This window comes from Anopheles coustani, chromosome 3 (genome assembly GCF_943734705.1).
Source record: "Anopheles coustani chromosome 3, idAnoCousDA_361_x.2, whole genome shotgun sequence".
Lineage (NCBI taxonomy): Eukaryota > Metazoa > Arthropoda > Insecta > Diptera > Culicidae > Anopheles > Anopheles coustani.
Window position 1 is genome coordinate 31,929,256 of NC_071288.1, and position 15,025 is coordinate 31,944,280.

A 15,025-nucleotide genomic window follows, 5' to 3' on the forward strand; every position below is an offset into this window, starting at 1 on the left:
AAACTGACCGTTTTTCTGGCCAACTATCCTCTGGTTCGTGCAGGAATTGTGGTCCAACGAACCAGGGGTTCTCCATACTCAGATCGGGGCCGTTGTTCCACTTCGTCGCCAGATCCGCCACGTTTTGCTTTGAAGGCACCCACCTCCATTCTTGAGGGTTCGTTGTGGTTAATATTTCTCCAACTCGTACCGAAACGAACCGCTGATAACGTCGGGGATTTGCCGATTTTATCCAGGCTAGGCAGACACCGGCGTCACTCCACAGGCACTGTCGGTGTATCGTGAGGGTATGTTGCTCCTTTATCCTCGCAAGTAACCGACATCCTAGGACTGCGGCTTTCAGTTCGAGTTTAGGTATCGAGACTGTCTTGAATGGGGCTACCTTTGTCTTCAGTGCCGGTGCTTTCTCGAATTTAGCGTCTAGCGACTCCATTCTTCTTACTGCCATGGGGTAGCTGTCGGGAAATCTGGGGTAATCCATGTTCCACAGAAGACCCGTTTCAAAGCGGTTTCCTGTCTCATCACGTCTAGTTGTTTCTACCAGTAACCGACGTGCACGTTTCTCATCTTCCGAGTCCAGGAGTCCGGAATAGGTGCTGGTGCTTTGTTGTTCCGTTGCGAAGTGCTCGTTTAGCTGCTCTTTCATTACCTGATCACAGTCCGTACAAGGTCTGGTGTGAAAGTTCACCCTCGCTGATTGGGGTGTGTTTGTAACCCATCCTCCGTAAATTGACCAACCTAGCCGACATTTAGCAGCAATCGGCTCCGTAGGTCGTCCTTCACGCAGCTCCAGCGGCACTCCAAGTCGAAGATTATCCAGACCGATGAGAAGCTGTGGCTGCGCTTGTTCGTAGTCTTGTATTGGTAGACCGCTTAGGTGAGGGAATTGTTCCTGCAGAGTTTTATACTCAAGTGTTTGCGGTGTGAGCATGAGTTGGCTGACGGTTCTAACGTTTTCCATTTTGTACTGTTTGTTTCTGTCTTGTCCAGAAATTTGCAATCCTACTATCTCGGAATTAGATTCTGTCCTCGTTACATGTCCTGTCCATTGCAACTTAAGTGGTGCTTTTTGTCCGTGCACATTCAACTCTCTCGCTATGGATTCGTCGATCAAGGAGTAAGATGATCCTTCATCAAAGAAAGCGTAAATGGTTTTAGAGAGGTTTCCATGGTACAGTGTAACTGGAAGTATTCGGAACATAGGATTTGCAGTGTTTACGTCGTCGATATGCGTTGCACAGGCACTTACGGCTTCTCTCACCGATACCTCGGGATGGAGGAGCGTATGGTGCTTTATTCGACACCCGTCTACCGCGCAGCCTCGCCAGGATTTGCAGGGCCAGTTGCCATGGTCATTCAGGCACGTCCTGCAAAGGTGCTTCGACTCAACAAAGCTTAACCGTTCGGCCACCGTTGCCGCTTTGAACTGATCACATTCATAGATTCGATGTCCTTCTCTTTGGCACACCGTGCAAGATTTTCGTACTGGTGTTCGTATCTGTGGTTGTGGTGGTGGCTTGATCGGCTGGGCATTAGGCGGAGCTTCGTGTACGTTTAAGGCGACCGTATTTTTCCTTCTCTTTTCTCCTATTCTACTAATTTCCTTAAGGTCGTTAGTCACTAGGCAAGCACGTTCGGCCATGCGCGAGGCAAATAGACTAAACCCTTCAAGCCCTTCCACTGATTTTTCTTCTTGGAATGCGGAACAACTCAGCTTCATCTCTCCCGGTAGTTTATCTTCCAACTCCTCGAGTAGGGATGGATTTTTTAAATGCTCAACTAATCCTGCGGCTCTCATGTGGTTTGTTAGGGCTTTCACGGTTAGCCCAAACTCGATCATAGTTCGCATTTTGTCCGGCTTTGGTGGAGGTAAATCTCGGATTTTATTCATTAGGGAGCGGATCAGCAAACTTGGTTTCCCATACACCATTTTTAGGGTTTTTATCACATCTTGCACGTTTTCTTTCAGCGTTAGTTGCTCTTTAACTAGCTCTAGCGCATTCCCTTTTAGGCACCTTTTCAGTCTGATGAGGTTTTCCGCGCTACTGAATCCGCTGAGCTGGAGCGGGAGAGGGCATCCTCGTGCGAATTTGGCCTTTGTCCACTCATCCCTTTGTTCGTACTAAGCCAGCATACTACCTTTTCACTGTAGCTGTCCTCGGTGCCTAAACGGCTTGGTAGAGAGAGTTGGCGCATCAGTTCTCGCTTCTTCTCCAGCGACTCTCGGCGAGCGTTTTGTTCTCGAGCGATGAGTTCCGCCTCTGCCTTCATCTCTATCTCTCGACGAAGGTTCTCCTCTTCGGCGAGCTTTCTTTTTTCCTCCAACTGTCGGGCCGACTCTTCGTTCTTGCGACGCAGCATCTCTCTCTGCTCCTGTATCTCCCGTTCTTTAAAGCTTCTTTCTTCTTCTATCAGCTTTAACTGCTCTCTAACATCCGTTGAGAGGCAGGTAGAGGTGATACTTTTAACCGTACCCCGTTCGTTCTTCCTAGTCGATGCCGTTGACCCCTTCCTCGACCGCGTGGAAGGTTTTAAGCCGGCGGATCCTCGATCTTCACGGAACTTGGCGGCCGTGGATTCCTGCTTGTCCTTGCACTTGGAGCACACGTATTTTGTATCGGGGTCTTTGTTCCCGTCGAACAGTCCCGCACATTCGGCATGCTCCCACTTATTGCACAAACAGCAATGCTCCATCATGGCCCCGTCCTGTGGTCGGTCACACAGCTGGCACGTTGGCTTCACTTCCATCTCCTTTCTTTCTTCACCGAGAAGGATTTCAGAAGTTGTTGGGATGATTCTCTTTAACCAAAAGGGCGGTTCTGAAACTATTAATTTTACATGTTACATACATTTTATGTCATTTACATGTACATTACTCTTCCTTGCTACTTACTCCTCTCCCCCTCTGTCCTTCTAATTTCGGTGGTTCTTTGCTTTACTCACTTTACTCACTTTCTTATCGCACTTATCACTGGTACTTCTATTTCGCTACTACCCGATTGAGACCCTGCCTTTCCCTTTTATACGGTGCAGGATCCCAATCGGGTAGGAACACTCACTCCTGGGGTGTCGAACGATCGTCGCAACACTATTTATTTTTCTTCATATTTGATAGCCCAGCAGCAGGTGCTGGTTTTCCCGCTCTCCAAATCAGAACGCGCTGCGGAAGTTCAGCACCCTCCCCAACCGGTGGACAAATGGTTGCAGCATAACAGTTTTATCGGTTTCCTATCGCGATAAAATCCGGCAAACCGGCACGGCCAAAGGACAAGGGACAAAGTTGTTTGGGTTTCGCATTAGTGGTCTTGCCGCCCACTAACAACACGCTTCCTTGCGACCGGCGCACGCTAGGTGACGGTAAAGCATGCAATAAATCTACCGGGGAAACCTCGCACCCTAGAGCCAGGCTTTTCTTCCCGTCTTTGCTTTCGATCGGCGGGATACATATTGATGCATGCCCTTTTTCCCCAGTGAGCCACGCTGTTTCGCGTGAGTAAGCAAATGCACGGCGCCATAAAACCGCCAGAGCTAAGCAGTTGCATCAGAAACGGGCACGGGGGTTTTAGCTTATCGCCAAGGCAAACATCGTGTCGAGCACATAAGAGGAACGTGCTGGTGTTTGCTGGAGTAGCTGGTAACGAGGGTTTATGGAAATGTAACGTAGATGGTTCCAAAAAGCGAAACTAGATACAATATTTAAGCAGCTGATAATGATGGCTGCAACACATGTGTGAACCCTGATTTCATGTAATATTAGACGTCTAGACGTATTGATGGAAAACTGTTTTATAATGAAAAACTGTTTTATAATGAAAAACTAGTATAAGAAACCTTAAATCCTTCAGTTGAGCTTATATATTTACCTTAAGTTTATCTGTTGTAGTAAACATGATGACGGCTTGAAACGAGTAATCCATTCATAAGTTTTGCTCTTCTTTTGTTATCATATCATATTTTCAACGTAGCACTTTCCACTTACATGTTCACTGTTGGCGAATTTTCACACTATTTTTACACAAAAGGGCTAGATAGATTGGTATCTTATTTAAAATAGCTTCTAAATACACATTCTGTCACTACAAGCTCTGCACAACTTTTTCTTGGCCAGAGTTCACGACAGATATTGTTATTTAGGTTGATTTTTCAATTTGCATCAACCTTCAATTGGTGAACTTTCTTTTCCGTATCAGAAAACGATTTAAATGTAACTGAAAATCAGTTTAATTTTAGTACACTTCATCTTAAATTTTCTCATAACATTCTCTTCATTCAACATAACATAAATCGGCCTAAAAGTACTACCACGATTCATCACGCCAACACAATACAGTAGTTTTTCCAATCGGAATGTAATCTAGGCTAACTGACTGCAAAACACTCTTACACAAATAAGTATGGTATCTTTCATGCTAGCATAGCATCGCCGTTTTGACGTTTTTCCAGACGATAAACATTCAATAAATGCACTAGATTATTGATTTATCGTTCTACCTATGGTGAAGAGAGTTCGGAGAACATTTAGTTTAGAAATTATGGGGTACGCATTTCACTTTATCAGGTACGAAACAAGGGTTTTGTGTGGAAATAACTCAACCGCTTATTTTTATAGATATCTTGCTTAAAGGAAATCGAACCGATGCAACGGGAATCACTACGAGCAACGTCAAAATACATGACAACTCTCAACGTAAACTCTGGCAACAATAAGAGAACAAACAGCACAATTGCTTCTGTGTTTTAAAGCACTTGAATGTAGGTAACATCTGCCCTTCCGAGGTGATGATTAGCGTTTTATTACTTTTTACAATTACAATTTCACATCACCACGCGAATAACCAGCCGATTGCATATTTTCCCATGCATGAGGCAACACTGCAGTTACATCCACTCATACGAACTGGGAAAAGCACGTACAAACACACACACACTTAGATGGGCACCGGTTTGGACTCATGTAGTTAGAAAAAAAACTAACGGAAGAAGCAAAAACGGGATGATGCCTTGCTACGCTCCACGGACGATAACTGGCTATCGGTGAAATGTCACATCCAATTTTCTGCTGCTGGCAAAACTTTTACACGGGTGTGCTCCGCTGACGGATGTTTCAGCATCACCAGTGCAGCGAAAACCGGAGAGCAACGAATGAGAAAACTGGCAAATGTGCACTCGCCGGAGAGAAGAGGAATCGATGGTTTCAGCACCAACTGAAACGAGAAAGTTCTCGCTTTTCCGTTGACTTTCTCTCACTTTTCGGTCACCCTCGATGGTGGAGTGTAAGAAATTCTGGGTCACATTTCAGCTTTCGCTTGCTCACTCACACAGTCGCAAGTGTTTTCCACTACTGAAAGTGTTCCGGGATGTTCCGTTTTCGAAATTACAAACCTCACCACACCATTCATTTTTGTTTCTCGGCTCAGAATAGTTGAACATGTTTTCACTCGTTTTCTTTCTGCCTTCCCATTCGGTACATGTGTGTAGGTTTATGCAATAGAACGTCCGGGCACAAATCGATCCAGCGTAAGAACTTTCTTTGCGTAGCTTCGGGACAAGGAGAGACGTGTTTTCCTTTTCGCTTTGGGACTGGTTTTGTTGTTCCTCAACACATGGAAAACCTTTCAAGGGTTTGTGTTACAAACGTAAAATACACACAAACACAACTAGACACACTATGCATTACCACCCGGTAAGGTGTGTCTGACTTCTTTGCACGCAGTCACTTTACATCTGGTTGTTGTGCCACGAAGCTTTCACTTGCAGTTGCGAACAACCATTCTCGGACGATCAAAAGATGGTCCGTATTTTCCGGGATTTTCACACACTTGTTATGATTTGTTTCCATACGCACTGATATTCCAACCATTCATAACCGCGCACACCAATGCAAACTAGGGCCTGCATCTTTTAGCATACAGGACCTACTCGAGCCTACTAAAAACACAACCAAATGCACCTGGCCCTTCAATCCACCTCTCCACCTCCTCTTGGGCAGGGCCTATCACCACTCACCACCGCTAGCGTTCCGCGCGACGCCTCTCTGCCTCTTAGGGCCACACGGATGTTGGCGAGCCACCCCGGAACGACGGCACACTCACGGAACCAGACTCATGCAGGAAGCACGAACGCCCGAAGACTGACGGCTGCGTTTCGGTGGCAATGGCCGACGGCTGCCCGTGTCAGGTTGGCTCCAAGTTCTGGCGAGGCGAGCCGTTGAAAGTTGGTGGGGATCGTTCGCATGCGCCGGCGCATTCCGTCGACGAGGGTTCAAGTTGGGGAGGACTACCGCAAATGAAAGGGCAGCAAAAAAGGTTGAGTGCCTCACGTAAACCCTGGTTTACACTTGCTTTGAATGGATCGGTTCATTTTGATTGTCACTAAAGCCTGGATGTGCCTAAGACATCTTCCAAAAGTAACTCAATGTATTGGGGAAATGATTCAATTCTTTATGAGAGATGCTTTTCTTATCTTCGGTTTTTCTCATGCATCCACAGAGACTTTAAAGAAAACTTTTCGAATATATCAAAAACGAAAGCCTGTTCAATATTTTTTACGAAACAGCTAGATTGTCTTACACATAAAGGTTTTATGCTAGCAAAGAATATGAGCAGGCTTATGGTGGCACTACGACCAATTCAACCAAATTGTCGATGGAGATTTTTGGTGACAAACTGGTTAAGATTGTAAGTTTTGCATTTAGGCAGAATGTTCCCAAGACTTTAAAGCCACATTGATCCAACAATTAACCTAATTAGGTTACATAATCCATAACGATGCCCTTCATATCGTTTTGTTATTACACATAAATAATAAGTCTGAATTTTGATGTTGTCCCGAATCGTTGGTTGCGAGAGGTTTAGTTGTTTGAACGTGGAAACACGGTCGACAAACAAATAAATTGGGTGGTTTTATCAACACGTGTCGTGCGTACGCACTCTCCGTGGGAACATCCAGCAACTCCGTGGGAAATTCAATTCAACCGACAAAGCTACTGTCGGTGCCGATAAATTGTAGCTAGCACGGATTTGTGTTCAACCAGTATTGTTGAAGACAAAACCTTTTTGCCCAACTTTCGAGCAACGATTTTGCCTGAGCGCCATTTGCTTTATGTCCTACTTTATTGGCCAACCTAACAAACGTGAAGGTAAAAGTTGCCTCCGGGCGCGCCTTCATCGCGCTACAAATTTGTGGCGTAGACAATTCAAGAAGAATGAACCACCTTATGGCTTTGTTTATGGTCCACGGCTTGACTGCTTTCCTTATATTGGCGTTGCGTTACCGAAATGGCATTGCTGTAGATGGATTGGGTTCGAATGGGGAGGAAGAAAAATGCTCCTAAGATGGTAGCACGTTTTCACATTATTTTGCAGAGTTGTCCCTTATCAGTTTGTAGTTGTTTGCTTCTTTTTTGCCAGTGGAACAAAGCACGTCCTGGGATTCGTTCACATTTTTGGAAAATGTGAAATCAGAGCGTACCGGCTGTTGGAAATAAAGGATTTAAAATAATCTGCCACAAGAAGCATTCCTGCGGGGTTGATGTTGAGCAACACCTGCTTGGAAACGGTTAGATTAGAGGTAGATGCTCGACAAAAACGCGCCTTTTTGCTTCAAGATGAATTCGTTTCTACTTATAAACATGTCATTGGTGGTTGTTTTCAAGATATATCGTTTAGAATGTGTTCCACTCCAGTTACATGCATTAAACTTATTGTACATCAGTAATGTAAATGGGTTTCGCTTCAAAATACCCAAAACGTCTTTTTAATTTCACTAGATGTAAAATGACTGATTTTATGCACGGTTAAACAAGCAAACGGGACGGCGTAATTAATTGCTATCAATCAGTCATTTTAATTTCCTGGATCCGCTCAAATCCGCTTTAAAAAAAGGGACCTTTCAAGACTCGAATTGAAAACTGTAATTTTACAAACGAAGCGAAATTAAAGGTTCTAAGCACGTTTTGAAGAAGGGGCTAGAAAGATAGGGAAGGTTCTTCTCTGCTTCTCTTCTTCCATCGTATTAAAATTGAAGTAACCGGTTTTATCAAAGACCCTATGGAAAAAAGAAAGGATACGGATCTACTCAAGTCCCGCAATTTGTGCCAAGCATTTGAGCCAAGCACAAAAAAATGAATTGAAAATATTGCTAAATCATTTTAAATAGTTTTGGAATGTTGGCATAAAAACTCATTAGAACGAAAAAACGCAAGCTGCCTTTATCAAACAGAAACGAAATATCAATAATATCCATTTTAAAATGGCATTGTACCATAGTGCCTCCATCCTACGTGCTTCATAATTGAATATTATGCCATTCACATTACATACTTTAATAACATGCCAACCGAAAGCAAATAATCAAATTAGAATGTAAATTGAAAGTATCGTCTAGAACACCATGTACATAAAATTATTAAATGCAATCCAATTGATAGATTGAATTGAAAATTAACCCATTTTTCATTGCAGTGCTATTAAAAATACTGTGATATTCGATGAGATCAATCGTAGTTGATGGGGTAATTAATTGAATTTCATATGATGATTGTTTTTACAAGAGAACCAAAATGAACTATGCACAAGAGAAATATGTAAGTAGTTTGATGAGCATGGATTAACCAATTGGATTATTCAGTCTGTTTCGGAGGTTGTTCATTATGAATCCCTATCACCCACTGTTTTACCGAATTACATCATAAGCATCCCGTCAGCGATGGAAATTTTGGTATTTATCGAATCAGGACAATGGATGTGTCACGGTTCTTGGTTTGATTCTAATAATCTTTTAGCTTTGGGTTGCCGGGGCTACATTTTCGTTTCACAATCAAGTACACCGGAGTGGTGCCCCCAATGCACTCGCGGGTGAACGGACGGAAGGACCGACAGGGCAATTTATAATTCCACCGCTTCCCACGAATCGCATTTCAGTATTCATTGAATGTTTATCGATCGGCCAGACTAAACATAAAACTGTTTGCTCACCAAACTGTGCGATCGTGCGACCGGGTGCCATGATGCGGTATTCCTGCCCGCGATGCACATGCACATGGAATTTTTCGATCGTTTAAATTTGCATAAATGGAAATGAACGATTTATGAGCGCCGCGAGATTCGTATGCAAATATGGGCAAAATAGCTCGCACGAGACTGTCCCTATTAGAGCTTCCTTATTGTGCCACGGTATGCCGTGGATGCAAACGGAAACTATTGAAAGCGATATGGCTGCAGTGGCTGCATCGATTTTCCTAGGCTTTTATGCAGACATGGTTCGCTTTTCGGCTGGCAGCGGCAAGTGTCCGCGTCGTTTTATCTTTTTATCGATCCGATGTCTAATTGTTTGGCAGCGTTAACGCTCTTCAAGCTAATTGTTAATTTTTTAGAAAATGAAAACATTCAACATAAGATCTTTTTGTAGCCTGCGTTGAGATAGGTAATGGATAATCCTCTTGTTTCTTGGCCAAGCGAACGTCTTTGGCACTGTCTGCTCTGTGGCGTAACGAACATTGCGCTCAGTTCAAGCGCCACCACGGAGCACTCAACCCACACCCCTAAACGGGCGACATAATTAGGCCCCATAATTATTTTAGAACAAGGTACTGCCTTGGCATAGTTAGCAATAAAATTAATCCGCTTCGCTTTTGGACATCAACCGAGTTAGACGTATTTTCCAGCGACAAAGCTCCATTAGGAGCTTACTAGACTTATTCACTTTACGTACGTGGATAGTCAGTCCTCTTGTACAGAGGAGAGTCCTTGACTATTTTACTATACTAGTATATGCATTTTTTAAGGGACACTCTTGTTCTGGTTGCAATCTTTCATCACTTACAATTGCATAAGTCTCCGGCCTGCGTATATGACGAACGCTTTACACTTTCTTCAATTCCGATTGGTTTTGTTCCTCTCCGGTATCATGTAATTTATCAAGCTAAAACTTTCGCCGGCACTTTTTTTTTAACTTGGCCCCAAGACACTTCGTTTCGATTCGGTAATGCGCATTCGATTGATGTAGAAGTTAAGAGGTTAAGCTTGCTTTGAACCCTCGTCAAACGAAGTCGCTGTGGGTCGGCCCGACTGTAGCACACCCGGACACCACTTCGTTCATCAATCACGATGGGCCGAGCGCGTGTTTTTACACATTAAAAAGAATCAAATTGAAAACCATCAATCATCGAATGCTTCGAGCGAAGGAGGTGACTAAGACGGCATGATGTAGGGCAATAGGATGAGTGAATTCACTTGTTGTTGGGCTTTTCTCAGCGATGCATACTTCGTCGAACGTGACAAACTTACATCAGCTAATGAAAATGCTCCAGTAGAGGACAACAATTTTTAAAGCTTTTTTGTTGGTTCGATGGACAAATAACACTTACTGATTGATGTTTATTGTATGGAAAAATATAATTAAAATAAGTGAGTTTACGATGTGAAGAAAATAAACACAACGAGTAATTCTGATTGAATCGAGCCGCATAATGAAACAAAATGTATAAAAATCATATAGGATGTGCTTTATGAGAAAAATTTAAACTCTTCCCTCCGTTGTACGTGTCCAGGGGGCAAATATCACAAATTCGAGATTCGAACATGCCTCGAATCGAATCCATATTGACCAAGTGGATGAACTAAAAGGGGAAAATGTATTGGGGCTACCTACCCGGAAAATATATTTTCTCGTCACCGCCGCCAAACCGCAAGTGTGTGCCCGATAGCAGCTGTTGGATTATTTACACCACGTATTACTTGTTTCACACCTCGTGCGAATCGTGCTGCACTCGCTCTGGAATTGACTTTATGGAGCGTTACTCTCTACATATATTTTTTGCCAACAATATTTACTTTTGCTTTCTCCATCTCGGTCTGACCTGTGTGTGAGCAGTGGAAATGCACATGTTAAATTTATTTGCGCTCGTGGGGTCGTGAGTAGGAAACTGAAAAAATAGGGCAAAATCAGTAAAATGGTTTCCACCGCGATTCCGCTCCACTTGGCAACGTATTGCTTATTCAAAAATTGAGGGATTTAGTAAATGGATTGGAAAAGCAACTACGCGCTGAAAATAAGGTAAACGATGCGATCTTTATTTCGTGTATGCCATTTTTGAGCTACTAGGTAGTGTTAGTCTTGAAAGAGAGGAATGAAATTTAATAGATGTGGTCGAACATTCTTTCGATGAACGGCGAAACATATTCATGGTTTTGGTTTTGTGTCACAAAATATGTTGCTTCTCTAGTCATGCGTGGTGAAGTAATAACTTTTTTTTATTTATATTGTTACGTCAAATCAACTTCAAAAATTTATCTCGCAGGAAATGAAAGCAAGGCTGTTCCCGTCATCAATAGACTTATCAATCAAACAAGTTCAATGTAATCTATCCCAACGGTTTGTCGTTGAAAAGAAACTTGCAGATATTTAAATACGTTAAATTTAATTGCAAAAATGTTTAGAAATTATACCCAGTGAACATCAGCAATATAATTGATCAGAAATACTTGCATTTTGTTTAACAAAATAGAAGAAGATTTAAAATAGCTTAATTTTCTTCATAAAAGGCTTGCATATCTGCCATCGCGAAGCTGTCGATTGAAAAGGAAACGATAAAAAATAAATACATCGTTATAAAGAAATATTAATGACCAATATTCAAACATTGTGTTTGAAACCGAAATTTAAAAATAAACTAGTAACACAGGTTGCAAAATACACATAAACTGCTTATACGGCCAGACTTTCTTGATTAGGAAAAACGTTTCTACTTGTACAATGTCATTCAGTACCTATTTGCATGCTTTCAATACGTCAATTTCATTTGAAATTTAATAAGACTAGAAGGCAAGGCACTTGAAATGCAAATGAGCACTAGAAAGAAACAACCCAACCTGAACGGAAAACATTTCCTCCATTCTGGACCGAGCCCGGCCGAGTCCGGTCACCTTACAAATGTTCACCCAACGCTGGGTTGAGGCACTTATTGGAGAGGTACGCTGGTCGAATTCGAAATTGCTTCGAATGTAAGCCATCTCCGGGATTCGTCGGAGGAGTAAGTATTTGAATATTGAGTCGGCCGTTGCTACCGGCCATTTACGAGTGAAGCAAAGAGAAGCATAACGAAAATAGCAATTTGTGCAAGAAAAATCCTTTCGACCTGAGGTAGAGATACATGCTAACGAGCGCCGCATTAAGTATCTGCCAGGAAAACGAGATGAATAAGACCGATAATTCATAGCAACATCATTCGCTTCGGTATTGCAATTGAAATGAAGCAGCTAAGGCTCGTCACGGCCAGGAAGGTACGTCACGGAGAAGGGATAGTAAGGATGCTGGTATTCGAAGGGTGTGTGTAGCAAAAAGTTTCGTCTGCCCTGGGTGTGCCTTTGCGGCTTTTCCCGGGCACACGGTGGTATGCAATTAGATCGGACTAGACCACAAACCAAGGCCTTCAGTCCCGCCGTCATCACGACCATGAGTTCCCGGTCCTTTTTCGGTTCGGCAAAAGCCGGTTCCGGAACGGTGGATGAAACGGGTCCGGTCTTTGGCCTGCTCATCCTGTTCCCGAACCTCGAGTACATCTGTACGGTTGGCTTGACGGTGCTCCTAGCGACCACTTGCATGGATACATCTGGAAAGGAATTCAAAGGCAAAGCATTCCGAAGAGGGGCTGGTCCGGCTGCAAAAAAAAAAAAAAAACAGGGACGGTGCATTTCAGAAGAAATGACAACCCGGATAAACCGGTCCGGACTTGACCAGCAGGAAACATTCGTATGAATAAATTAATAATTAAAAACGGGTAGTACAAAACCTTTTCGGCCGGTGCGGGCACAAACGGACATTTTATTTTATGTCACCAGCATGAACCTTTACGCTGAGACAAAATACCGGGCCTCGGTAGAGGACAGCAGCATTGTAAGTGGACACGTCATGATTGGAACAAGGGTGATTTAGGTCGTTTGATTTGATTTTTGCTGCACCAAGCACTTGAAGCTACGGAGAAAATGAAAAATCTACTTGAGTTCAGTAGTTAATTTTATTAACATTGAAATTAAAAGACTACATGTACAGGATTTTCACTTCATGAGTCGTTCTGTAACTTTTAAAATTTATCTTCATAATTTTTAAGCTATGCTTCTGTGGCAGGGTGTTTCTGCTCCTTATAATAAACAAAACGTAATAGATTTCCACTTTCCTAAATCACTTTTATGGTTGAAATTGAAAAAAATTATCATATCGCATTACGTCAATGGTTTTGCGTCAAGTTTTTGTTTTCATTAGCTGCCTTCTGCGCTTGCTAGCAGAACGTTTCAATTTAAATCTATCAACTCACCAATCCGCGAACTGCCTTTCTGATCGTTTCGTATGGTAGGGAACGTTTTGTTGAGTAATAAGTTTACGCATTAATCAGTTTGAATTATGGTCCCATCAAATGTTCCATTTAATCAACGTTTGAGTTAGAAAATTGCAAAGAATCTGGCATGAAAATGGCGTCCTATTAAGTGGGTGTGCTGTATCGGATGTAGCTGCTACACCATCCGCTTGGGCGCACCATTTTTGACTCCATTTGGCAGCGGAATTGTTTCGTTAACTGTTTCACCATTGAAACCTCACCCGGAACCAATCCGGAAGAATGGTCTCATAGCTGGAAAAATTCAGAACAGGAAACAAAACGGTACTGCTGCAGAGGGATTTGCACGGAAGGCGGGTAATGCACAATCCTTGAGCAAAGGATTAATTGCTTCCGTTTTCGGTCTACATGACAAAAGCCTCGGGTGGCTCGGGTGAAGAAGATTCTTCCTGGTCATGATCACCAGCATCATCTTCGTGGGGCGGAAGGAGCAACAAATCCAATAAATAATTTCCTCACACAATGCTCTTGCACGGATTCGGTAACCTGGCGCGGGGTGGGAGTTATAAATATTCTCGTATAAATCTTAGGTACAGCGTTTGATGCGGTAAGGTTGAGGCATTACTTTGTCTTGGTTTCTTCCACCGTAGTTCAGTAACAATATGTAAAGTAATTTTAATTTGTGACATCCTGGAAAGAGTTCGAGATTTGGAATATGTAATTGAACAGGAACAGGACAACGTGTTGCGTCCTTTTTCAGCTGTCATAAATAGAGACAAATGTGTCGGAAACAAGCTAAACTTTATTGACTCCAATCTCTTTTAAAAGGTTTTGTTGCACAATCCGGTGACATTCTCAAGTTGGTTACCTTTTTATGCGTCAAGAAATTTAATTTCACGTAGCAATGATGCTTGCTGTCCTTCTGGCGAGGAAGGATTTTGATTAAATTAAATTGTAATGAGGTTTCATCCTTACTCGCTGCTCGTCCCGAATACTTTTCCTGAGTCAAATGGCACGAACAGGTGGGGATGAAAACTTCTTAATAAAATCAGCATTTGGTATCCGTTCTCAGGATTTGTGGTGTAAGAGTTTGTAAAGCTTTTTAAATAGTACCAGAGCAAAAATCAAAATTAATCCAAGTATTTGATTGAATGAAGTGGTGTGATTTATAATGCATAGTAATATTAACATACAAAGTATGTGTTTCAAAAATTTGTTGCTCAACTTGTTTCTACTGCAAATAAACAAGACTTAACAGGGAAAGTTCATAGCGAAAAGTGCTGAATTTCTTTTCAACCAGTTTTGGAGTACGCACTCTCTTCAAATCGCAACTTCCACCCAGTAAAACGAAGTACCGTTCTTCCTAAATTTGGTGATACTAAAGAGCGCCTCCTGGAACGGGAAGTACACTCTTCACATTCGTTTGGATGAGTCTATTTAGTGCGAAATTAAACACTTTCCTATCTGCCAGCCGCTTCCACCGAAGGTCTCGTAAATACGGCCATGCTGTGGCACTGAAAGAGTACGAAATTGTGGATCGTTAGAGATAATTATCCCTATTAGGACATTGGTGGACTGGGTGGATTTTGGAAGTACATCCTTTGTGTCGTTGTGGACTCTTCCGGAGGTTAAATGTATCGAGCGCAGGATTAGGCGAGTAAAGAATTATTTATAATGCTGAAGGTGTAGATTATA

General features: G+C 42.6%; 2 protein-coding genes across 2 annotated transcripts in view; both read right to left on the reverse strand.

Moving 5' to 3' along the window:
• Nucleotides 1-2,019: 2,019 nt before the first annotated feature.
• LOC131259424 (DDRGK domain-containing protein 1-like) lies at nucleotides 2,020-2,694 on the reverse strand. Its single transcript, XM_058260924.1, has one exon. It carries the CDS (start codon nucleotides 2,692-2,694, stop codon nucleotides 2,020-2,022), a length of 675 nt encoding a protein of 224 aa, XP_058116907.1.
• Nucleotides 2,695-14,790: 12,096 nt separating this feature from the next.
• Nucleotides 14,791-15,025, reverse strand: part of LOC131259433 (uncharacterized) — a 60,460-nt gene continuing 60,225 nt past the window's right edge. Inside the window, exon 4 of the mRNA XM_058260935.1 lies at nucleotides 14,791-14,844. Within this exon, the coding sequence (XP_058116918.1) occupies nucleotides 14,791-14,844 (54 nt within the window). The remainder of the gene's footprint in view (nucleotides 14,845-15,025) is intronic.